The sequence below is a fragment of the Hyperolius riggenbachi genome, chromosome 5 (genome assembly GCF_040937935.1).
Source record: "Hyperolius riggenbachi isolate aHypRig1 chromosome 5, aHypRig1.pri, whole genome shotgun sequence".
Classification (NCBI taxonomy): domain Eukaryota; kingdom Metazoa; phylum Chordata; class Amphibia; order Anura; family Hyperoliidae; genus Hyperolius; species Hyperolius riggenbachi.
Window position 1 is genome coordinate 55,554,102 of NC_090650.1, and position 26,178 is coordinate 55,580,279.

General features: G+C 43.5%; 1 protein-coding gene across 3 annotated transcripts in view; it reads right to left on the reverse strand.

Annotated features, from left to right (window-relative positions):
• WAC (WW domain containing adaptor with coiled-coil) overlaps positions 1 to 26,178 on the reverse strand; it is a 118,389-nt gene that overhangs the window by 6,327 nt on the left and 85,884 nt on the right. For 2 of the 3 annotated variants that reach the window (XM_068235720.1, XM_068235718.1), the window contains 4 exons: positions 9,768 to 9,929; positions 6,028 to 6,176; positions 4,783 to 4,904; positions 1,114 to 1,303 (listed from right to left, as the gene is read on the reverse strand). In XM_068235720.1, the coding sequence (XP_068091821.1) occupies positions 1,114 to 1,303; positions 4,783 to 4,904; positions 6,028 to 6,176; positions 9,768 to 9,929 (623 nt within the window). The remainder of the gene's footprint in view (positions 1 to 1,113; positions 1,304 to 4,782; positions 4,905 to 6,027; positions 6,177 to 9,767; positions 9,930 to 26,178) is intronic. The other variant, XM_068235719.1, reaches the window with a different exon arrangement.

Consider the following 26,178-nt stretch of genomic DNA (forward strand, 5'->3'; position numbering starts at 1 on the left):
GTTGGAAATAATCGATCTGACAGTAAATCGGCCAGAAAATCTCAGTGTGTACCCAGCATAATAGAAAATTGTATGGTGTGTACTAGGCATAATATTAGAGGCAGACCATCAGCAAGACGTCAGGCAACAGGCATTGCTTATTAGAGAATAAAGATGGCAGCCTCCATAATCCACTTACCTCAGGTTCCCCTTCACCAACTCAGTTCCTCTGCCTTCCTGTGCCAGCGTCAATTTGCACATTAAAGCAAACCTGATATAGAGGCTGCCATATTTATTCCCTTTTAAACAATGTAAATTACCTGGCTGTCCTGCTGATCCTCTGCCTCAAATACTTTTAGCCATAGACCATGGACAAGCATGCAGATCAGATGTCTGATTGGATTACCTGCATGCTTGTTTCAGGTGTTTGATTCAGACACTAATGATGCATGAAAGATCAGCAGGGCTGCCAGGCAACTGGTATTGTTTAACAGTAAATACATATGGCAGCCTTTAGATTTTTTTTTTTTTTTTAAACAAAAAAACGAACCTCCTTATAAGGGAATGATGCATGAAAGGAGATATAATCCAGGAGATGCAGGTACATCGCTGTACTGGTAACTCCCATCATGCGTGTCATGCGGACGCTGGCTTTCTGCGCAGGCCTGGACATGCATATCCTCCATGTTCCCGTCCCCAATAGCGTCCTGCACAGGCACAGGACGTTATTGCAGACAGGAACAAAAAGAAAAATACTCGTGGGTAGGCCTGTCAGTGAAAATAAAACTAGCTGGCGGCGGAGGGACTGAAGGCTCCATGAGTGACTGCGAGGGCATGGGACAGCTGCAGAGGGCTGGTAGAAGCCCCAGGAAAGTAAAACTGATTTTTTTTAATTCCTGGCTTAAATGTCCCTTTAAATAAGTTCTCTCGACTGTTGCAGCAGATGCAGATCCCCAGCCCCTCATTAACAAAACTGACTCCCTGTTCACTTCCTCACTGGAAATCCGCAAGCTGCCTCTCTTCAGTCATGTGATTCAGTCCATTTGTTAAGGGGTGTGAGCTCAACTGCGATATGCACTGAAGCCCCACCAAGGCCATTGAGAAGTGGACGCTATTCATCATACAATGTGTTACCTGCTTTTCAGCGTGCTCAGCAGGCCAGCCTTGAACGTGCTTTATAAGGTTTTCATTGAAGTAGGCAGCTAGCGTTGGCGTCAGTGTACAAGAAGATGATCTCGCGGAGGAGTTATGCGGTACGGAGGACGCGTTTTGCGCACAAGTGCTGGAGGTAAGATTTGGACTGGGTGACGGGCTTCTCTGACTACTAGAGTAAAACCAATGAGGAAAAAAAAAAAACTGATCAGAAATCTATACTGCAATTGCTGGAACGAAAGTATAGAGAGAGACAAGCACTTGGCAATAAAAAACAAACTTTTTCAAAATACAACCAAATATTTGATAGGCAGGGAAATAGAACTAAGTCATGTTTAACATAGAAAAAAAAAGAAAAAAGTTACCTTGCAAGGGTGCAAATTTGTAGATTCAATGTGACCTATGGACTTATAACAATAGGGTCACCTGCCCCAGCTCAGGGTAGTGTTGAGCCATCTCAATCACCATGGGATGTAAGTACCACTTGGCTAGATTACTAATGTCACTGCAAACTTTTCACAGTGAGAATCTTCAATTCAGATTCCGACTGAAACCGAGCCTGTACACGTGCAGGCAGAGGCAGGAAAGGGGGAGTTACATCACCCTTGTCACCGCCTCTGCCCATTGTGCTCCATGTCACGTTCCACATTGCGCCAATAATTCCTCCTTTTGGCTATGAAGGAGATTTTTTTGGAGTGATGGAACAAACATGGAGAGCATCGGTCAATGGTCAAAAGAGGCGGTGTCAAAGGTGACTTGCTGTAGCCCACGTTCGGAATTTAGAAATCTAAATTGTAAAGCTTATACCTACTAGGGATGCTCTCACGAGTAAATTTGAGTGCCTAAGCACTCAAAATTCGTGATTTAAGCTTCTTAGCGGTATGCCTGACTGTGTCGGGTATACCGCTTTCTGTCCTCAGGAGTCTCCCATAATTAAATACTTTGCTCACATGGCTGTAAAACCTTTAGCTAGCACAAGGCTAGTTAGTAAAGGTGTCAGGCACCTTTACTAGCGATCGCGCAGATTCCCTGCACAGCCCCGGTCTCTCTATGGGGAGGATTGGATTTGCACATGACATCAGCGATGTCATGTGCGATCCCCTCCCCATAGTGAAGACAAGAGCTGTGCGAGGAGGCTGCGCTGAGCGTTGGATCCAGGCTGGGTAATGTTTAAACGGGGAAGGGGGGTGGGGTGTGCCGGACACCTTCACTAGCTAGCCTAGTGCTAGCAAAAGGTTTTACAGTCAGGTGGCAAAAACCGTCAAAACCTCCTGAGCAACGTATCATTCAGGTGGTTAAATGAGAATTACTGCAGGTGTGCGGAGGGGACATAAGGGGTTATTTAACCATAAATCCGTGTCCTCCCTGTGCTCCAAATAGCTTGTACGCGTCCTATTGGACGTGTTGCAAGCCTCGCCAACCCGCACTTCCTCCTCCTTGCTTAAAGGAGGACAGCATTCAGAGCTATATGGAGTGCAGGGAGGACACGGATTTATGGGTAAATAACCCTTTATGCCCCTGCCGCACACCTGCAGTAATTAATGCTCATTTCAATCATGAATTCAAGTGCTTAGGCACTCGAATTTACTCACGAGAACATCCCTAATACCTACTAGTCAACCATGCGCTTCAACATCCCATTTAACCTCAAGCAATTTGGCCTTCAAAGAAATTTGCAACCAGAAAGCACACAGACCTGAATATTGATCTAAGCCGATCAGCCTGCTGTTGAGTTCATAAGTCCCCTCTAATACCCACTGGTAGCTAACAAGATGACCAGAGATTTCTCTTGTAAACTTGAATTGTTCTAAACTGTGCAAGCAGCTGCCACAGGCCACCAATCAAAGCCTGTTTTCCATGATTCTCTATAATGTCTATGGTCAAACAGGTCACTTGATGTACATTCAAGCCAACCAGGGGACAGAAGCAGGAAAAAGAACATTGCTGAATCTAGCCATTTTTTAAGTGAAGACTGGTCTTTTAGAATTAGGCCAAAGGTTTTTACTGCTGTGCGGTGCAAAGTTTAAAGGGAACCAGAGAAAAAGCACCCTCATGTATTTTACTATATATATAGTGGGACCATTAGAGAAAAGAGAAAACCCCTACCCTGCTCTCTGTTTCATTCTTCTCTGCTGAATCGGCCTGTTATCAGCTAATAAGTATCCCCGACTGAGCATTCAGTCTAGCTTTCACCGGAATGGTTATAGCTGAGTCAGCCTTCTGTGATGTCTTTTTAAGACCAAGCCTGCCCCCTTGTGGCTCTGTTTTGCTGCTTTGAGGATAAATAGCAGGAAAGCACAGCCACTAGGGGGCAGACTTGGGCTTGAAGACATCACAGAAGACTGACTCAGCTATAATCATTCCGGGCAAAGCTAGACAATGCTCAGTCGGGGATTCTTATCAGGGCTGATAACAGGCAGATGTTTACTGTCATGTTCCCATTGATATATATGGTAAAATACATGGGGGTGCTTCGTCTCTGCTTCTCTTTAAAGGTACAGCTCTTTATTTATGCTTTCCACAGTAAATAAACCCTCAGCATAAAACACAGCAATACAGTATTCTCCCCAGAATTTTTTTGCCAGCTGGGTAGCATGAAAACGTAGCCAGTTGGGGCGAAACCGGGGGAATGCAGAGCGGGTGCAACTTTGCGTACAGCATAGGAGGAGAATGAAAAGGTGAGCCGACGACAGCCGGGTGCTTCACAAAATTAGCCGGGTGGAGCAACCGCCTAAAAGAGCCCGGGGAGAACACTGTAATGTGGGTAGAAAAGAGCCCGGGGAGACCACTGTAATATATAGCCAAACCCACTTAACCCCGTATACATAACAATTCCGCATGCAACAATTTTGCAACCAAATGAAAAATGAAACCATAGGTTTAAATTGAGAGGGACAAGCTGACAAAAATAAAAAAAAATCATGAATGTCATGGGAGGGTGGTAAAGCCACAGCCGCCCATGCTTTCAGAGGCAGAGGGGCACCTATAGAGGTCAGAGTAGTTCCATGATTACCACCGTGCAGTAGAGAAACATACACCTATACGACACCAGCACTGGAAGGGAGAGGGACCCATTTTTTAATAACTCTATTGTCTGGATAGGGTCTTTTTACTAAGATGTACTTACCTGGGTATTCCTCCAGCCCCCGACAGCCGATCTGTCCCTGCCACAGCTCCGGTGGATCCCCTAAGTTTCAGATGCCGACCTCCCAAGGTCAGCAACTACTGCACGAGCCTGGGAGTGTTCTGCGCAAAACACTGCAGGCTAAGTGAGCGTGATTGCAAGCAGCGAAGCCGCCGACCTGGCGAGTGTCTGCAACGGAGGGTATCCGGGGACACCAGAGCTGCAGCGAGGGACACATCGGCTGTCAGGGGCTTCAGTAAGCCCCAAGTAAGCAGATCTTAGTAAAAAGACCCTATCCAGGCAATAGAGTTATTAAAAAATGGGTCCCTCTCCCTTCCTGTGCAGGTGTAGTATAGAGGTCTATGTTTCTCTACTGAAGCCCAGGTAACTTGAATTTTTTTTTTTTTTTTGCTCGCATGTATCCTTTAAGAATACATATTTAGGAACAAAGTGTTACATTTTTGGACTGTTATTTACTGGATATCAAACAAGACATGAATAGAAAGAGAAGGCAATGTAGCCCTTACCTCTGGCGCTGAAGGTTTCGGGGGGAGGTGGGTTCATGTCCTTGGGATTTCTCTGAAGTCACTGACTGCTGTTGTACTGATTGCGTAGATGGTCCTTGTTTACCTCCCACTGCAGTATTGGCCTACAATGACAAGCAAGCTTATTTACCTCCATTATATAATCTATGCAGCTTAATACAGTCAGAGTGAAAGACACAGTTGCATCAGGGTACTTATACATTTTCTAAGTCATCTTCAAGCAACTCCTTTATAAGCAAAACAATTATAATACTATGTGGATTTAACCACCCCTAAAGAAATCAGAAAACTCCCTGGATTCCTATTTATACACAATTCCCCATTAAAAGCAGCCTGTATACAATATACAAAGAAAGATATGGGTCTGCCGATTCTCCTATGCAATAAAGAGCTTTAAGTACTCCAAGCGGTGCCGACTCATGTTTCTTTGGACTTGTGTACCCCAAGAGACACTGCGATTGAGTTCTGGGCACGCTGCTGCCTTTACCATCAGTGCTCACTACCATCTTCACTTTTGTACACTGTGTACAGACAGCAGTGGTGGGGACACTGACAGGAGGATGTACATAGAGATGGGGAATATGGCAGCAGCTACAATACTGCCTTATACAGTGTACAGACTACTGCTAATGTGCTGCTAATCAAAAGCCAGACTGCAAGAATCTCATGAAAACGACTAAAGCATTAGTAATTACAGCATTACAAGTGCATTATTACCAAGTTCACTTTTCCTTTTAAGACAATATAGCAGAAAATAGCTGTTGGTAGCTCATCTCAAATTTAGATAGTAAGCTCAGGTGGGGTACGGTCCTCTTCTCCACCAGTGCTATAGTTTGCACTCGTTAAATATGCAGCTATATTATTTGTTCCCCTATTTATTGGTCCAAGCTCCATACTATGTAGTTACTAGAGCTGGCCAATGAAAAGCTAATGTTGGTGCAAATGTATGCAGCTTGGAATGTGACCAATCAAAATAAGAAACTTCATTCAATTGGTCCAATTAGAAGTGCATACATTTACTTGAAGTAACAGCGAGGTGACGTGACATAATGAGCTATAGCAAGTTACAAAGTAGATTTCATTTGCAAGGCACAGCTTCCTCTTCCTGCTGCACAGAGAAGGGGGGTGTGGGTGTGTGTGCGTGTGCGTGTGTGTTTGTGTTTCCAGTGACCACGCAAAACAGATCACTAGCATCAGGGTGACGCAAGCATGAAAGATGGTTTCTACCTTTGGCTGTGAAGATACAGGCGTCGTGTTGATCATGGGTTTATGGGGAACGGTGTTAGTCTGCGGCGTGCTGATTCGGGGAGACACGTATGACCTTGGCGATGAGGCATCGGATGTCAAAGACATAGGTGACTGGTTAGATTGTGTCGCTGAAACAAGAAACACAGCTTGTTAATGAACTCTTTTGTGCTTTACATGAACAATGTAAATTAATTAGTACTCCTACAAAGAGCTGTAAAACAGGTTCACAGCACAAAAGCAGTTCCAGTATGTCAATAAAGCAGACATTTCCTGGCTGAATGTGCACTTGTGCAGCGGAGTTATACACTGCTCCAAATCTAGCTCAATTTTAGGCAAATAGGAACACTAAAAGCAAGGATGGACATACGGCTGATGCAGGTATTAAATTGGTCCTTCCCTAACTTATTGTGATCCTGCGTCTTTAAAGGACCACTCCAGCTAAAAAAAAAAGTAAGCAGTTAAAATTTGACATAACAGAGGTTTTGGACTAGTCCAGTCTAATGCTGCTGGGTACACACGATGCATTTTTTTCGGTCGATTTTCTGTCCAAACAATTTCCAATTCGATTCTGTTATCTTATGCATTTCCATTCACTTCTATGAAAAATCGATCAGAAAAACAATAAAAGTGAAAATAAGCGCAGACATGTCGGAAATTATCAAACCATCTATCTGATGAAAAAACGTATGGTGTATTCCCAGCATAACTGCCAAAATAGTAAGATACCAGCCAGTCTCCCTACTTGCACACTATTTTGGAGGTAAGACTTAGCAACTGCTGTTCAGGAAATGCTTTTGAAAACAAAGAAAACCCTGAGAATCTCTCATGAGGACATGGACTAGTTCAAAACCTGTCAATTCTATCAGATTTTAACTGCTTGCTTTTTTTTTTTGGTGGAGTACTACTACCTGAACTTGTGACCTGGAATGAGAATGAAAATCAGGTGTTCTGACTTTAGATTTATTCCAGGTGTGCAACAATTACCAGAGAAAAGCTCAGCATGCCAGTCAAGCTACTTAGAATAAAGATGGCTGTCTCCATATCCCACTTAGTTCAGCTTACATTTAAAGCATTTAAAGTGGTATGAAACACAGCATTTCCTAATTTTAAAAATTTACAGCATAAAATGTACTACCACAAAAAAAATGTGTAGCAGAACAGCATTGTAACAGCAAGGCCCGGTTTTTGAGCCTAAAATATCCAGTCTCTGCTTCATCGGATCCGGATGGCTCGTTTGTGGCCCCGTTCATGTTAGTGAAAACGGGTCTGATCAATGATTGATCGGATCAGTTTTCACTCGGCAATACATATCTTACCTTCATAGGCAGCTGGCGGTAGAGGCTTCCTCTTCTTCCGCTGTGACTAGTCACGACGCGGAAGACGACGGAAGCCTCTACCGCTGGCTGCCTATGAAGATATGGTATGTATTGCCAAGTGAAAACAGATCCAATCAATCATTGATCAGATCCGTTTTCACTAATGTGAACTGGGCCTCTACCGCTAAGCAGAACGGTCCGGAAAATTAGGGCCTGCAGCAATTTTTAGGTCCGGGGACATGAACGTATTCGTGCCAACAGACGCATGTGAATGGATCATAGGTAAACATTGGATCCATTCATATCTGTTCTGTTTGTACAGTATACATTCCAGAAAATAACACTAATGTGAACAGGGCCTTAAAGAGACTCTGAAGCGAGAATAAATCTCGCTTCAGAGCTCATAAATAGCAGGGGCACGTGTGCCCCTGCTAAAACGCCGCTATCCCGCGGCTAAACGGGGGTCCCTTCACCCCCAACCCACCCCCCGCAAAAGTGTGTCGTAAAAAGGTCGCAGAATTTCCCTTCCTGGAGGCAGGGCTAACGGCTGTAGCCCTGCCTCCAGTCGCGTCTGTCAGCGGCGCATCACCGCCTCTCCCCCGCCCCTCTCAGTGAAGGAAGACTGAGAGGGGCGGGGGAGAGGCGGAGATACGCGCTGACAGACGCGCGTGGGGCAGGGCTGCGGCGGTTAGCCCTGCCCCAACCAGGAAGCGCTCCCCGGGTGTATCGAGGGGTTTTGGGGGTGAAGGGACCCCCGTTAAGCCGCGCTATAGCGGCGTTTTAGCAGGGGCACACGTGCCCCTGCTATTTATGAGGTCTGAAGCGAGATTTATTCTCGCTTCAGACTCTCTTTAAACAGCACTTTTTTCTTAAGTAAAAAGCTCCTTGCTTCAGTGGGCAGCTTCTGGCCATCTGAAGAGGTGATAACATTATGTTTAGTCCCTTGTCCTATCCATTTAGTAAACATTTGCAAACTGCTGAAACTGAGCTGAGAAGCAGAAAGAGCTGAGTGATCACTAGATAAGATTTTAATATATAATTTGTAATTTGTAGACAGACAATATTACTTGTGCACAAAAGCAAATATGATAACTGTATGGGTAATAAGTAGGAAAACACATTTTTATTGAATGTTATTTCAGAGTTTGATCCCACTTTAAGTGTGTTTAACAGTGTGGTCTAATCCTTAAGCATCAAACATGTTCCCAACTTAAATAAAAAAACAAAAAACAAAAAAAAGAATCCATGCCTTCTCTCTTTTGCCTGCTCAACGTTAACATCCATATACAGCTGTTAGCAGTATTTCAGCTCGCAATAAATACTGAGGATAGTGATAAGCCATCTCTTAAAGTGGAGATGAACTCTTGCACAGGACAGAAGGAAAACAGAGAGAAATACATCCTGTATGTATTTAGAGGGTTTAGCCTGTCTAATGCCCCCCCATCTGCTGCTAATCACAAGTTGCAATTTGATCTCTTCCCTGTGTCACATGACTGCCATGGCAGAGATGACAGACAAGCTCATTCGAAAGCACAGGATTTTAATATGTCTGCTTCCATGAATCAGGAAGTAGGAACAGTGCAGAATTATTTTAGGATTTGTACCAGCTGTCACAAAAATGTTTTTGGTTTAAAGGTCACTATGCTGTTGCTTAACTTTTAGAGCAGAGAGGACATTCTGAGTTCAGGTCCGCTTTAATGTCAATATGTTTCAGCATCTCAAAACCTCAAAAAAAAAAACTTTGGCTTGCATGCACATTTTATGCAAATAGTATGAAGCTTGGAATTGGGCCAACCAAATGCACTTCCTGTCAAACATGATCGGCACAATTCCATATAACTTACATTAGGGCTCATTCACACTATTCCAGGCTGCATATAACTTACATTAGGGCTCATTCACACTAGTCAGCAAGTTGAAATGCATACATTAAAGAAAAAAAGTGTGTATGGGTTTGTGAGTTGCGTTGCATTTCCACAAGTTTTAACTCCCGACACGTTGAAACGCCCTGCACAGCAAATCACTGATAAAATGACTCTTTGGACTTTCATGTTCCCTTGTACAACGTACACTATGTGCAGTGCGTCAAAAATCACTGCAACTTCTAGTGTGAATGAGCCCGTAACCTGCTCCCATCGTTACATAGCAGGATAGCAGCAGTACCGTGTGTGTGCATGAAAGTCAGAAAGTTTACATTTCCCGCATTTCTACTACTCTATTATCTGTACTGCTACCCAATCTAGTCTCTGCAACGTGCACAAATGTAACCTTAAAGCCTAATATACTGTTCATGCTTCATGGCACTTGGCCAGTGCAGTTGTTTAGAGCCACCTTTACCAAGAATCTAGTGTGTAACATTACTAACTAAATGAAAAAAAGAATCAGAGTAGAGTTCACCATTACCAGTTATTCTATTGGCGGCGTCTGGCAGACGAAGCTCACCTTGTGCAGACAGCTGTGCAACTTGGGAAATTAGAGACGTGATGTTAAATGCAGAGGGCCCAGCGGTGATGATCTTGTGTAGCATTGACTGTAAAGACGCTTGAGTCACAGCAGCTGTAAGGACTGAAAAAGCAACAACTTGTTACAAGTTTACAATGATAACAAAGAATTATAGACACTCTGAACTCTGCAAAGCCTCAGGGGCTTCAAACACAGAATCTTAGGTTAGAAAGACTGAAACTCATCTCATCAGCTTACAAACTGATAATCACAAGTAAGAAGATGCCCAAGCTTACAGCATTCCTGGTTTTTGTATTTTTAAAGCTACACGGCAGTGCTATCTATGTTTGAATTGTGTTTATTAAAGCGTACCTGAACTGACATGTGACATGATGAGAAACATATACACATATAGTAGTAGTCCTATTAAGAAATTATCTGAAGTTCCTGAGTTAAAAAGAAACTGGCGTATCAATGCAAAAGAGCTCAAACAGCTTGTCAATTCAGTCTGGTTTCCTGAAAAGTAAATAGAAGGCAAAAACCTCTAATCTGTCAGAAAAAAAGAGATACTAAGGTTTAAGTGCGGGAAATTTCAAAGGGTCATTACTTCTGCTACTATATCCATTTAAAAGGCAGAGTTTGAATTCTACATTGTAACCATAACAGACTGATGCAATCTTAAAAATAAAGCTGAAAACAATACGATCTGTTACTATACTACAAAAGTTCTATTTATCAGCCGTACTACATGTACAATTTATTATCTCATAAGTTGAACTCTTTACAGAGACCAGAACAGATGCTTTTCTACCACAGGGTTCTATGGAAATGCATAGGCCTATCTGGAAAATTAGTGCAGGTCACAATTTAGGATTTTTGACACATCAAATCCAAAGGATCCGTTGAAAATGCATTTGTAAACAATATTGTTAACATGATCTATTGAAATGTCAGATTGTCAATCAGTAAAACAGAGCTGCAGTATGACTAGAGCCTTAAAGAGAACCAAAGTTGGATTAATAACTATAAAAACAAAAACATACTCCTGATCCAGGAGCTAGATTGAATAGGTAGATTACCTTTTAACCACTCCCATGTCTTGTAATACTTTTGTTTCGATTTCAATTTAAAAAAAAATAAAAATGGCCGCGACCCTGGGGGGATGACGTGGAAAAAATGGGGCAGAGGAGAGACTGTAAGAGGAATGGAGATTCGGTGAAGGGGCTCAGAGGGTTGTGGTTAAGGGAGGAGGAGAGTCAGTGAAGGGGCACAGTGGGGTGATTTAAGGGCGTTCCATGCGCCTGAGTGGGTATTCTGAAGTAGCCCCTCTTCAAAAAAGGATGTCTCGTCAGTTAGCAAACAAGACAAGCTCCTTGTTGGCAAGAGAAGTGCGCTCTACGTATCTCTGCAGTGGCTACCGGAGATATACGTAGAGAGCGCACTTTTCTTGCATTAGACTGGCCGAAGTTACGTGACCCAGTACCGTGCGCATGGGGCTGGAGGAAGACCCAGGTATGTATAAAACTTTTAGTTTAGATCATCTCTGGTTTCCTTTAAAGTGTATATTGGATGTGTGTTATTTCTGTGATGGATAGAATACACCAGAATGGCACTGCTACAATCTTTACACCCAAAAAATAACAGGTTAGGGTTCTAAAGAGTGGCCTGATAATTCACGTAGGCAGCGACATGATAGCTTCTAAGTTGTGCTCTTGCAATTGATATAGGAAAATCATAATCAGAAAATATAATTTTCTATATCAAAAGCATTAAGTACCTTTAAGGTAAAAAAAAAAAAACATGGCGGTCATATGACTGTTCCAAGAAGGAAACATGTCCACCCACAACTACAATACAAGTCTGTAGAGATCACATTACCATGACTTTGGAGTTGAGCATACGGTAACTGGAAGCAAGGTTTTTAGAATGGGCTTTCATCAGAAGAGGGAGGAGACTGAGGCTTAGTCACATATTTAATTTTTTTTTGTTGTGCCTGGAAGTTTGTTAGATAGTACAAACATGTATTATTGGGCCTATCTAACCAGCCAAAAATCACATGATCATGTAACTTGTACCCAGTTTGCCTTCCTTGTATAGCTTTGTCCTATGTTGTATGTTGTTACATCCAGTGCTGTGGAGCCGGGAGTTGGTGTCAGAGCAGTTTTGGGTACCTGGAGTCGGAGTCGCTGGTTTCATAAACCGAGGAGTCTGACGATTTTTGTACCAAATCCATAGCCTTTATAAAAATTAGACTAAGGAGTCGGAGCCATTTTGGGTACCTGGAGTCGGTGCTTTCATAAACTGAGGAGTCGGAGTTGGATGATTTTTGTACCGACTCGACAGCCCTGGTTACACCTGTCATCCTTTGTACTATTGTATGTACTTACTGTCCAGCGCTGCGTAATATGTTGGTGCTTTATCAATATAATAATGCTGTATAATTTCATGAGAGCAAAAAACATCTATAAAGGAACTAAAAGGAACCTAAAAGCTCATTTTTAATAAACCAAAAACCATGTATGCAGAACCATAAAGATGTGCTAAGCATTACAGTGTGCTTCCACAAGGTGGCAGCAAAACATCATACTTCTCAAATGTAACCTCACAGGACAAAGCATTACCTCCATCTATAGACACAGAATATCAAACAACCAGCAGTGAACAAAAAGTGAAAGCAAATTAATAGGCGACAAAACAACCGATTAAATATTCCACTGACCAATTCATATCACTAACTGTCCCACACAGAGGAGTTCACAGTCTAATGACTACCATAGCCATACACTACTGTTCTTACCATGGAGTTAGGGTTTTTTTTTAGTGGAGAGAATTTACCAGTATGTTTTTAACACATGAGAGAAAAAGTCCCCATAAAGAACAAACTCCATAAAGACTGTGTCCTGGCTGAGATTTGAACTTGGGAATCCAGTACGAGTCGAGGAGTCGGAGCAATTTTGGGTTCCTGGGGTCTGTGATTTCATAAACAGAGCAGTCAGATGATTTTTGTACCAAATTCAAAGCCCTGGTAAGTATTAAGGTGGCCACTAATGATCCAATCTTTTTCATACAATTTTACCAAACCATTGTAGTGGAAGGGTAAATTAAGTGAATATACTAAATGGATAATTTAGGCAGTCTCTTATATTACTGTATATAGAAATGGTCAGATTGGATGAAAAAGATTGGATCATCAGTGGCCACCTTGAGACTAAGGAGTCGGAGTCGAGGAGTCAGAGCAATTTTGGGTACCTGGAGTTGGTGGTTTCATAAACTGAGAAGTGGGAGTCGGAGTCAGATTTGTGTACTGACTCCACAGACCTGATTAGCAGTAGCCTTCTAGTAATAAATGTGATCCACCACAACTCAATGAAATGTCCTTACAGGACTATTCCATTTATAGTCTGAACATGCAATGACCAGTGCTGGTCACTGGGTGTTTTGGCCCCATAAGGTCGAGCCCTGGTTAGTCACTTTTTTGATGGAAGCAATAACTACTTAGCCACAATGCCACCCATAAATGAAAACGTTCTACTCTTCCATTGTGATCAATGTTATGTTTAAAGCTAATCTACCATTTAGTAATGTCTTTTTAATGCTCTTGTCCATAAAGTGTCAGCCAATCATTGTACAGGTAGTTCGACTTAAGAACGACCCGCCGATAGGAACAGCATGGATTCTCTGTTTCCATGGGAACAAGTCAAAAAATGTATTTTTTAAATTGGACTTGTAGTTTTTGAGAAAATCGATTTTAAAACAGTCCAAGAAAAAATGGCTTTTAAACTTGTATAAACAGGCACAGAGAGCAGAGGTGACACAGAGGGGGACACTGGAGGCACAGAGGAGGTACAGGGGACAGAGATGGCACAGTGTTTTGACTTGAGAAAAGATTCAGGTTAAGAACGAACCTACAGTCCCTATCTCGTTCGTTAACCGAGGCCTACCTGTATTCAGTTCCTCAATGCAACAATTTTTGATTTGTACTCAAGATTAACCAGAATCAGAGCTCATTCCAGCTACTGGCTCACTGCCTCTTCCTAAAGGTGGCCATACACTGGTCGATGTGCCATTAGATCGACCAGCTGACAGATCGCTATCTGATCGAATCTGATCAGAGAGGGATCGTATGGCTGCCTTTACTGCAAACAGATTGTGAATCGATTTCAGCCTGAAACCGATTCACCATCTGCTGAGCTGCTCCTGTCGCCTGTCCCCCCCCCCCCCCCCATATACATTACCTGATGCTGGCTCCCGGGCATCTTCTCCGCATTGCACGGCTCTGTTCCGGCTCCATCCCGGCGCTTCCTGTGTTACTCCGTGACCAGGAAGTTCAAATAGAGCGCCCTCTATTTGAACTTCCTGGTCACTGCAGTGCCACAGGAAGCGCCGTGATGGATGGAGCCGGAACAGAGCCGTGCAATGCGGAGAAGACGCCCGGGAGCCAGCATCAGGTAATGTATACTCGATCGGATCGGCCGCCGCTAGCGACCTTTTTTATTATGTACTCTGTTTGGGATACCCAGATTATTGAGCTGTGCACTCTGAATAATGAGATGTGCTTCAGAACTCTCCACAGCACTTTGCAAGCCACCAACCCATTTAGGCCTGAAACATACTGTGAGCGCTTTTTTGAACGTCAGCACTGTCTACGTTTTTAAAAACCACTCCCATTAACTTTCATTAAAATCACTGTGATCGCCATTTTCCCCAAAAAATCACGATAGTGGAGATTTTAATGCAAGTCAACCGGAACATAAAAAAAAACTAAACTGTAGCGCTGACAGAAAAGCACTCAGTGTCTCAGGCTTTAAAAGTCCTCACTTCACATTAATCTTCCTTCTCATTCTATCCAAACCGTACAACTTCCTGTCACCTGCTGCATGCTAGACAATGCAGAGTAGTGATTTCTCCCATTAGGAAACAGAATAGCATGCGTTTTCTTGTGTTTGTTCACTTCAATCCATACAGAGTAGCATATATGGACTGAAGTAAACAAACACAAACGTTTTCCCAGTGACACAGAATGGCAGAAGTGAATATATCCAGGGCTCTGGAGTCTGAGCAGTTTTGGGGTAACTCTAGTCGGAGGTTTCATAAACTGAGGAGTCGGATGATTTTTGGACCAACGCCACAGCCCTGCATAAATCGCAAGGCTGGCTGTACTAAACTATAAATACGGTCACACAAAAGTGCACATTATTTTAAATGTGTTTATTGTAGTTGTCTAGTTGGAGATGGCATGAAATACGGCCTATGGGAGTGAAGTACAGAAGGAACTTAGGAAAGCCCCACAGGAATCCAGAAAAATGGTGGCTAACTGACAGAAAAAGCACAGAGGACGAAAGGCGGCAGTCTGTCCACTGCGCTAAGTGACTCGCATCCTCATAAAAGAAATGATTGCAATATTAGGGGTATACAAATATGGAATTTAGGAGCCAGCATTAATGTAGTTTAGAAGTATGTTCCATTCACATCAATTAGGGTCAGTTTTCAGTAGGGCCAAACCGCTGCCGATACTTTCAATCGTTTCTCATGTGAATGCCACAGTAGTGTGAATCTGGATGACACACCGGAATCACTACCCCACCATGATGCCCATAATTCATTATGTAACAGCTTAACAATAATATATCACCTTCAGCACAAAACAGCATCTTGGAAAGAAGAGCGCTATCAGCTATGTGCCCACATGGGGTATATACAGAATAAAAGGGGTTTACGGTATTTTGTGATATTATTTAGGTACAATGTTTTACTTTGTGGGAGGATGGAGCATTAAACACTGGGGAAGGGGCTTCATAAAGTAGAAAATACCCACTCTCACATCTTTTACATTTACCAAAGCACAGTCGGTAATGGCACTGTCACTGGAATAACCAATAAATAAAATATTTGCTTCAAAAGTGAAGTAAACCTGGTATAGTAACGGGAAGGGAATAATAACTGAATAGTTCTTAAGTTATGCAGGTTTCTACTCTCTAAGGTAAATCAGCAGCAGTGTTCTCCCTAGGCTTTTTCAGCCGGGCGCTCCACCCGGCTAATTTTGGGGAGCACCCGGCTGTCATCGCTATCGTCATCATCCTCCTATGCTGTAAGCAGAGCAGCGCCGGCTCTGCATTCCCCAATTGTGCCCCATCCGGCTACTTTTTCATGCCACCAGGCTGGAAATTTTTTTTTTTTGGGGGGGGGGGGGGGGGGGGGAGGAACACTGAGCAGCATAACTGTCCTACCTCTCTTAGCGCTGCAGCTGCCATTAACAATTCTATTGATCCTATGTACTACGCCCATCACCATTCATGCAAAAGAGCTAAATGGAACCTCTGAGGTTTAGCTGGAAAAAGACGAGATATGGGTAGATTGGTCCTTCTGGGAACACTACAACGCTGTTGCCATGGAATTTGAGTATATTCAGCATAACTTGGTAACGCTACTTATCTATGCACTGTGGTAGATGGTGCAGTCAGGTTTAGTTGGCTTTTTAATCAATTCTATTATGGATATGAGGTGGCCCTGAACTCAGAACTTCATCTCTGCGCTAAAGAAATTGCAACAGCATAATAACCTTTAAAGAGTAAGGATACCAATTAGGCAATCCAAAAGTTTAACCTCCCTGGCGTTCAATTTCCCCAGGATTTCTGTGGAAAAAGTGATAAAATTTATTTTTAAAACGTTTTTCCTGTAACTTGCCAAAATATGTCAAGCAAGGATCTAGTATACAGTGCAGGAGAGTATTGATGTATATGCACGTTTATACTGTTCACAGCATGTTTTTATGGACGTATATATCTGTCCATACCGCTAGGGAGGGTTAAATCACTATTACTTTTCTTGTTGATAAATGATCATTCCCCAGTTTACCTGACTTATTTGGTACACAGAAAATTTGGTACACAAAATAGAAGTTGCAGGGCATGCTGGGTTGTCTTTTTGCTTCTCTACTTCCCCTCAGACTTAAAGAGACTCTGTAACAACAAAAACCTCCCCTGGGGGGTACTCACCTCGGGTGGGGGAAGCCTCCGGATCCTAATGAGGCTTCCCACGCCGTCCTCTGTCCCACGGGGGTCTCGCCGCAGCCCTCCGAACAGCCGGCGACTGTGCCGACTGTCAGTTCAATATTTACCTTTGCTGGCTCCAGCGGGGGCGCTGTGGCGACTTTCGGCACGGAAATAGACGGAAATACCCGATCTCCGTCGGGTCCGCTCTACTGCGCAGGCGCCGGAAACTTGCGCCTGCGCAGTAGAGCAGACCCGACGGCGATCGGGTATTTCCGCCTACTTCGGCGCCGAGAGGCATCAGAGCGCCTGCGCAGGAGCCAGGAAGGTAAATAATGACGTCACCGCTGCCCGGACTGCACGGAGGGCTACAGCGAGACCCCCGAGGGACGCAGGACGGCGTGGGAAGCCTCATTAGGATCCTGAGGCTTCCCCCACCCGAGGTGAGTACCCCCCAGGGGCCGTTTTGGCGTTACAGTTCCTCTTTAACTAATGCAGCCTGATTGGCTGAAGCCTCTTTCCCTTCCTGTTTTCCCCTCCCACACCTCTGTTCCTCTCTTATTGGCCAAAATTTCTCAGGTTGAAACAATGCACTTTCTATAGTAAAGGGCGGGCAAACCAGGCAGAGGAGACTAAGGGCGGATATTACATCACGACTGGCTTCAAAATAGCCACAGTAAATATGGAAACTGTCTAGAATAGGATTCTCTACTTTTCCTTTATAAAATTCACAGGAATCATAACGTGGACAGTGCAATACATCTGTTACGTAAGTAGAGCAAGTATTTATCTACTTATATATTTGTTTGTTTTTTCCTGAGATAGTATGGCTGACAGCTCCTCTTTAAAGAAAAGCATTTCTTTGTTATAACTGATGCAAATCCTGCAAAAAAAAAAATCTGAGCTATTTCTACTTTCTGCTTTCATGGAAGCAGACGTATTAATGTCCTGTGTTTACAAATTAGCTGCTCTGCCATGGCAGAGGAGATTCCTGAGCTGACACAGCTGAAGAGATCAAATTACAGATGTGATTAGTCACAGATGGGGGGAATTAAGACAGGCTAAACTCTATAAAGACATACAGGGTACTCTTCTCTAGGTTTTCCTTCTATCCTGTGCAAGAGTTCAGGGTCCACTTTATAAATACACCGTTAATCAGGTTCCCTTTACTTACCTGGGGCTTCCTCCAGCCCCATGAGGCATATGGACTCCCTCACCATCCTCTCCATTCACTTGCTATGCCCCCCTGTGCATGCGCAGCCGCACCCCCCGATCCCACAGCTGGGAGGGTTCTGCACAAGCACAAAATGCTCCCGGGCACGGTAGCGTGGTGGGGTCCGTTCATGCGCAGAAGCACACGACTGGCTGTGATTGGCCAGATTGCTGAAGGGGTCCATATCAAGTGAACGGAGCGTCCGGAGAGGCAGCCCACGCACCTCATAGGGCTAGAGGAGGCCCCAAGCAAGTATAAATACATCCATCTCTGTCTGAGGTTCCCTTCAAGTACAAAACTTGCTTTAAGACTGATTCTTTGACTGATAATACTGGTATGGAGCCCAGACACTGAACCTCCCACCACCGCATTGTCCTCCTGCTACTTATACGGTAATACACCCCACCTGGCTTCCGCACCATTACTGTGGCTGGGCTGGGATGAGATGAGATGGGAGAGGAACAAGAGGCTCCGTAGCCAAGAAACAGTAGGAGTCTCATCTGACTATGGTCATTTAACAGAGCCCAGTTACCCGCGGCAGCCAGCGATGCTGAGGAGGAGAGATCACACAGTATGGCAACTTCTATGGCGACACACTACAGTATCATTTCATAGAAACCAGACACTCCCCCTGAACTACAGGCATTTGTAGATGTTATTTCTGATTGTCAACACTGTTGTATAACAGAAGCACCTTTCAGTCCACTCTGATGCTCCTGCCACCTAGCTGCTCATTTACCAACATTAATTCTGAATGATGCAAAGTATGTACTGCGCTATTAGAGCATTCCATTCTGAACACACTTAATGATGGCCTAATCTTCTGTTACATATGTAAGACATATGTAGGTAAGGTGTTTCCTCGTGCGCCTGCTGTTACATTATTAATTGCTTTTCATTTGACAAATATATAACATGGGGTGTAGTCCAGATTCCAGAAGAGGAGTCCGGACACAGCGGCTGGCGGAGAGGTAAAGTACTAATGCAGGGGCACCGGGAAGGTACATGTATACTAGGGTGGACAGCTGCTGGGGGGTTATGTTGTGTTCGTCACTTGATTATCGCACAGTTACCATGACGCACCCGACCAAGCATGTAGGCCTGACATCTTGCAGCATATCCAATCAATACATTCAACCTATTTCAGGCTGCAATAGGCTGCATCGTCGATCGCCCATGCGCTTTGTGGCACAGTTTTGCATCCAATTTGATAATTGGTCGATTCGGCCGACATATCTCCAGACGTATGGCTAGCTTTACAATCCTGTTGGCACTGCACAGTTTGGCACTGTTCAGCTACGGCACACAGACCAGGTATAAAAAACAATTAGAGGAGAAATAGGAAAGTAGAAAAAGGGTTTTACATTATATTTGGGGCACAATTTATAGGCTTTTGTTATTTTTGGATGTTACAAGCCCATTTAAATCAGCTGAAAAGATAATGGTCAGTGCCTTCTATTCATATCTAATGAAAACTGCCCACAAAAGTCAGCATAAAAGCTCAGGACAGACATGGCCCAAGATAAATGACAGCACTGATCTGAGTCAGCATGGTCCATCTTCAGACAGCAGGCAGCCAGAAGCAGGGGAAATGCACAGTGCTAATGAGGTCAAATGCCTTTCTGTACAAACAAGATAGCAGCAGCGATTGCAGCCAGCGCTGTCACAGATAACTACACTGACAATCTCAGATGTAGTGTACAGACTAGCTAAAGTAAACCTTGCTTAGGGAGAAAGTCAGACAACATAGTCAATATATAGAAGTCCAAATTAGCATTATGCAAATGCAGATGTTAATAGCCAGTTAGTTTTTATGGCCGCTAAACGACAATAAATTCATCAGAAAGACAAATCTCACTTGATCAAAGAAAAAAAAATGATAAACTGCTTCTGAAAGTTTTTAGAGGAGAGGATACTGTGAACTGCAGCACAACAGGTTGCAAAATTCTGCAAATGGTGAAGACATCACCAGAAACATGGTCACTTTATATAGTATATAAATAACCCATGTTATACTGTAAATGGGTGATTGCAGCCTTAGACCTCGTTCACATCAGGTACGTTTCTGTGCGCTTTTCACAGCGCACTGCCCTGTGTGTTCAGCAAGGTATTGATTTTCCCATGTAAATAAATGTAGCTGGTTCACATCTATGCGCTGCGCTGAGCAGCGTTCCAAAAACGTAGTGTTGCATGCATTTATGTGCGTTAAAGAGACTCCGTAACAAAAATTGCATCCTGTTTTTTATCATCCTACAAGTTCCAAAAGCTATTCTAATGTGTTCTGGCTTACTGCAGCACTTTGTACTATCACAGTCTCTGTAATAAATCAACTTATCTCTCTCTTGTCAGACTTGTCAGGCCTGTGTCTGGAAGGCTGCCAAGTTCTTCAGTGTTGTGGTTCTGCTATGAACTCCCCCCTCAGGGGGGAAAGAAACACACAATGATCTCTTGAGATACAAAAGGAAGGGTGTATACAGCCTGCTTGTGTATGGATGTATTTTCTATGTGTGGACATACTGTACATCAACCTACTTCCTGTTTTGGTGGCCATTTTGTTTGTTTATAAACAAACTTTTTAAAACTGTTTTTAACCACTTTTAATGCGGCGGGGAGCGGCGAAATTGTGACAGAGGTTAATAGGAGATGTCCCCTAACGCATTGGTATGTTTACTTTTGTGCGATTTTAACAATACAGATTCTCTTTAAGCTGTATAGCGCACATCAATGCAAGTGAATGGATGCGCTTTTTTAGCGCATAGAAGCGCATGTTTTTTGCCCCTAATTGGGAAAAAATACATTTACATATAAAAACAAAGCTTTGACAACTGCTACAATAAGCAAAACGTGCTTTAAAGAAACGCAATGCACAGAAACGCGCACTAAAGCGCATGCGTTTACCACACGCTCGCACGTTTCTCAGCGCAGCAGATTTGAACAAGGCCTTACTGTAAGTGATTCTCAGACTCCCTTATAAAGCCTATGGAGAAAAAGAGGCCCTGTGCATTCTGGATAAGGTTTTTTTTTTTTTATCCCTGTAGTCCAGAGAGATGCTGAAGACATTTTAACCACTTCGCCGCTGAGGGGTTTTACCCCCTGACCACCAGAGCAATTTTCACCTTTCAGCGCTCCTTCCATTCATTCGTCTATAACTTTATTATTACTTATCCCAATGACATGAACTATATCTTGTTTTTTTCGCCACCAATTAGGCTTTCTTTAGGTGGGACATTATGCCAAGAATTATTTTTTTCTAAATGTGTTTTAATGGGAAAATAGGAAAAATGTGGGGAAAAAAATAATTATTTTTCAGTTTTCGGCCATTATAGTTTTTAAATAATGCATGCTACTGTAATTAAAACCCATGAAACGTATTTGCCCTTTTGTCCCGGTTATAAAACCATTTAAATTATGTCCCTATCACAATGTTTGGCGCCAATATTTTATTTGGAAATAAAGGTGCATTTTTTTCAGTTTTGCGTCCATCCCTAATTACAAGCCCATAGTTTATAAAGTAACAGTGTTATACCCTCTTGACATAAATATTTAAAAAGTTCAGTCCCTAAGGTAACTATTTATGTATTTTTTTTAATTGTAAATTTTTTAATTTTTTTTTAATTACAAAAAAAAAAAAAAATGGGGAGTGTGGGAGGTAATGAGTTAATTTTATGTGTAAAAGTCATTTATTTGTATGTGAAAAATGTGTAGGGTGTAGTTTACTATTTGGCCACAAGATGGCCACAGTAACTTTTTGTTTTAATGCGACCTCCAAGCTTCCTTCCGGAAGCTTGGAGGAAGAATAAGGAGGCTGGACACGTGAGTTTTTTCTCACAATGATCGCGCTGCCCATAGGAGAGCAGCTGATCATTGCGGGGCTTAGATCAACGAACGGGAATGGATTTTCCCGTTCATTGATCTCTGGGCGAGCGGGCGGCGGCGGTTTTACTAGCAGCGGGCTTACGAGCGGGAGCGAGGGCAGCGTCGGGAACGCGGAAAGTACGTGTTTCTCCGTCCCTGGTTTTTAAAGGATGGAAAAAGGGGCGGAGAAATACGTACGCGCGGGGGTAAAGTGGTTAAGGAGGCAATTGCAGATTATAAATTAAAACTGCCAGATGAAGCCTCAGAAGTCTTCAGCATTTCTCGGGTTGCAGGGATGGAGGGCGGGGGGACACTGCTTCGGAATGTACTGCAGCTCGTTCTCAGCATAGGTCTATAACGGCTTGGAGAATCAAAGATTTAGAGGGCTGTATAAATGGTATATTTGCAGAATTATATTTGAAGTGCACTTTTGTCATTTTAATATGATTTTTATTTAAAGTTTCATCCCGCTTTGATCAACAGCTTACTGTACAGTTAGTGACCAGGCAGGATACTGAGTGGATACTGGGTTGAAGGGTGATACTAGAGGCTTTACACACATGCTAGACAGTTCTCAGCTGAGACCAGGTCTGCCGAGTACAGGGTCCCCCGGCCTTTACGGCCAACGACTAGTCTGACGGATAGTCTCAGCCAAGTCCATTAGAATCCCTTTACGGTGAATTTCAAGGGACCTGGCAAAGTGTTACTAGATCAGAAGTTTACAATATCGGAAATGGTCATACTCAAGTACATCAAGTATAATTTGGGAGTCATTTTTCTTTTCAATGCTTCAGCAAGCAAGCATAGACAGCGTTTATGCTAAATCAACAGGGCACTGTGCTCAATATGCATGGATTTGTATGCAATAATCACACAACAGCGTGCACAGGAAGCGTAGATCTCCCCAGTTAAGGCAGGTAAAGTACTGATAGTGTGCTCCTCTGTCCACATGTGTGCAGCCTGGGTGATACTGCATGCACAAGCAGGTCACAGATGACAGACAATTCCCTCAGTAATTAGGCAGCAGCTGGAGCTTTTGAGGTAATCCACGCAGGCCCAGAAAATTGTGCAGATAGCGAACAGGCTACAAGTGACTGACGTATGACACATGTGCCAGCCCACTTTCCACTATAGCCAGATACAGAATAGCAAAGTGGCCAAATAAATATTTACTGAACAGAAGCTTTATTATATCAGGGTTTACTACACCAGGCGTTACTCCCATATACTTGTGGTGCATCAGCGTTCACTATAACAAGATTATACTGTACTGCCTCAGGGGTTTGTTCTCTTACACACCCCACCAAACTCTGTGCTGCTCCATCTGCCCCCCCCCCCCCCCCCCTTATCTCAGCACATAAAAGCACAAAACAGATTAAAAAAATTGACTATTCAAGATATAGGGCCATATGTAATTCACTTTTTCACCTGAGTTTTCTCCAAGGTGATATTTTTAAACTTGTCAATAAATTGCCTTTTAAAGAGGAACTCCAGTGAAAATTATGTAATAAAAAAAGTGCTTCATTTTTACAATAATTATGTATAAATAATTTAGTCATTGTTTGCCCATTGTAAAAGCTTTCCTCTCCTTTATTTACATTCTGACATTTATCGCATGGTGACATTTTTACTGCTGGCAGGCGATGTAAGTGGAAGTACCTGCTGCTTGCTTTTTTGGCAGCGTAAACAGCTATTTCCCACAATTCAACAAGGTTCACAGACAGGAAACTGCCAGGACCATGGTCCTCACAGCCTCCTGTGGGAGGGGCTTCACCACAATATCAGCCATTCAGAGCCCCCTGATGATCCATTTGTGAAAAGGAATAGATTTCTCATGTAAAATGGGGTACCCGCTACTGATTGGCATGAAGTTCAATTCTTGGTCACTGTTACTCTTTAAGCCACTAGAAAGCAAGAAAATACTCAAAATAATTTTGGTCGTACTACTTCACCAACTTTTTAGTACTTTTTTAGTTGAAAAGTGCTGAAAAGTTATTTTTTTAATCAGAGATGAAAAATGATCTCATGGGAGAAAAGTCAGGTGAAAAAGTGAATTGCATGTGGCCCATAGTGTTCTATTTTCCACAACATCACTACTGCACAGAGGTAAACGTCCCACAAGTATCAGAAAACAGCTTATTGATGAAACCACACAGGGACATAATGCCTGGTATACACTATGCACTCTTCCAGTCAGACCGACGGACCGGTCAATCGATCATTTCTGGGACATGCTCCCGATAGAGAAAGGGATCATTACTGATTTGAAAATTAATACTTTTCTCAATCAGGAGCAGATCAGGCATACCAGAAATTTTTAATCAACCCATCAATCTGACAGGAAAAATTGCATTGTGTGTGTCTTAAAGGGATACTGTAGGGGGGTCGGGGGAAAATGAGCTGAACTTACCCGGGGCTTCTAATGGTCCCCCGCAGACATCCTGTGCCCGCGCAGCCGCTCACCGATGCTCCGGCCCCGCCTCCGGTTCACTTCTGGAATATCTGACTTTAAAGTCAGAAAACCACTGCGCCTGCGTTGCCGTGTCCTCGATCCCGCTGATGTCATCAAGAGCGCACAGCGCAGACCCAGTATGGTCTGTGTCTGCGTAGTACACTCCTGGTGACATCAGCGGGAGCGAGGACACGGGCGTGCAGGCGCAGTGGTTTTCTGACTTTAAAGTCAGAAATTCCAGAAGTGAACCGAAGGCGGGGCCGGAGCATTGGGGAGTGGCTGCACCAACCAGGATGTCTGCGGGGGACCATTAGAAGCCCCGGGTAAGTTCAGCTCATTTTCCCCCGACCCCCCCTACAGTATCCCTTTAAGAGCGGTTATCCGAACACAGTTTTTTGAATGACCAGTATCTTCTTACAAATGTTTTTTTCTAAGCAGCAACAAACCTCTAAGTTCAAAGCATGCAATTTCATCCACACACTGCTACACAGCACAGATACCCAAACAAAACGCTAATAAGTTCCGGTTGGTGCAACTTCTATGTTCATTTTTTCGGCAAACAAATGCAGCCTAGAACTGGACTAATTCAATGCAGCAGCTGATCTTCATTGGTCCAATTACAAGTTACGTAACCTGTTAACTGCTGCATTTTTTTTTTATATGCGCTGGGGCACCACTTATTTCTTTATCTCCCCCAGCCTATTGCAGAGAGGCGCAGGAAGCACTTGATATTTACCTGATCAAGATACAGAATCCTCTCTCCTCTTCCACTACCGAGCGACTCTAACACTGACTTCCTCCTCCCTGTCTCAGTCACGTCATATCATGTGATCGGGATCTGAGGGAGGATGTCAGCATTACATTGCCGCTCAGTGGTGGAGGATGACAGCTGACCCTACAAGAGGAGAGCAGATACTGCATCTGGATTGGGTAGTTATCAAGCGCTCCCTGAGCTACTCTGCATTAGGCTGGGGAGGCAGTCTGAGTTTAGCCGGCAGCAGACACTCTTCCTCGATTTATCTAACACAAGATAACTTGAGCAGGACAGTTAAAAGTTTAACATACATAAAATCAATATGAAATTTGCAACTTGACATTATTATAAGCATCTCACGGAATATCTACAAAACAGTAATTTCACATTTCCGCATAAAACAAACCCAATTAGGTAATTAAAGGACCACTGTAGCAAAAAGTAAGCCGTTGAAATCTGAGAAAACCATCAGGTTTTGGACTAGTCTATCTCCTCATGGGTGATTCTCAGGGTTTTGTTTTCAAAAATATATCCTGAAGGAAGTTGCTAAGTGTAACTGCCAAAATAGTAAGATACCAGCCAGCATCCCTATTCACTATTTTGGCAGTTAGACTTAGCAACTACTGTTCACAAAATGCTTTTGAAGAAAACCCTGAGGATCCCCATGAGGAGATGGACTAGTCAAAAACTGTCAGCGTTGTAAAATTTTAACTGCTTACTTTTTTTTTTAGCTGTAGTGGTCCTTTAAAGAGGATCTGTAACGTCAAAAGATCCCCTGGGGGGTACTCACCTCGGGTGGGGGAAGCCTCCGGATCCTAATGAGGCTTCCCACGCCGTCCTCTGTCCCACGGGGGTCTCGCTGCAGCCCTCCGTGAAAGATGTCAATATTTACCTTCCCGGGTCCTGCGCAGGCGCTCTGACGGCTGTCGGCTCCGAACTACACGGAAATACACGATCGCCGTCGGGTCTGCTCTACTGCGCAGGAGCAAGTTTCCGGCGCCTGCGCAGTAGAGCGGACCCGACTGAGATCGGGTATTTCCGTGTAGTTCGGAGCCCGAAAGCAGCCACAGCGCCCCCGCTGGAACCAGCAAAGGTAAATATTGAACTGA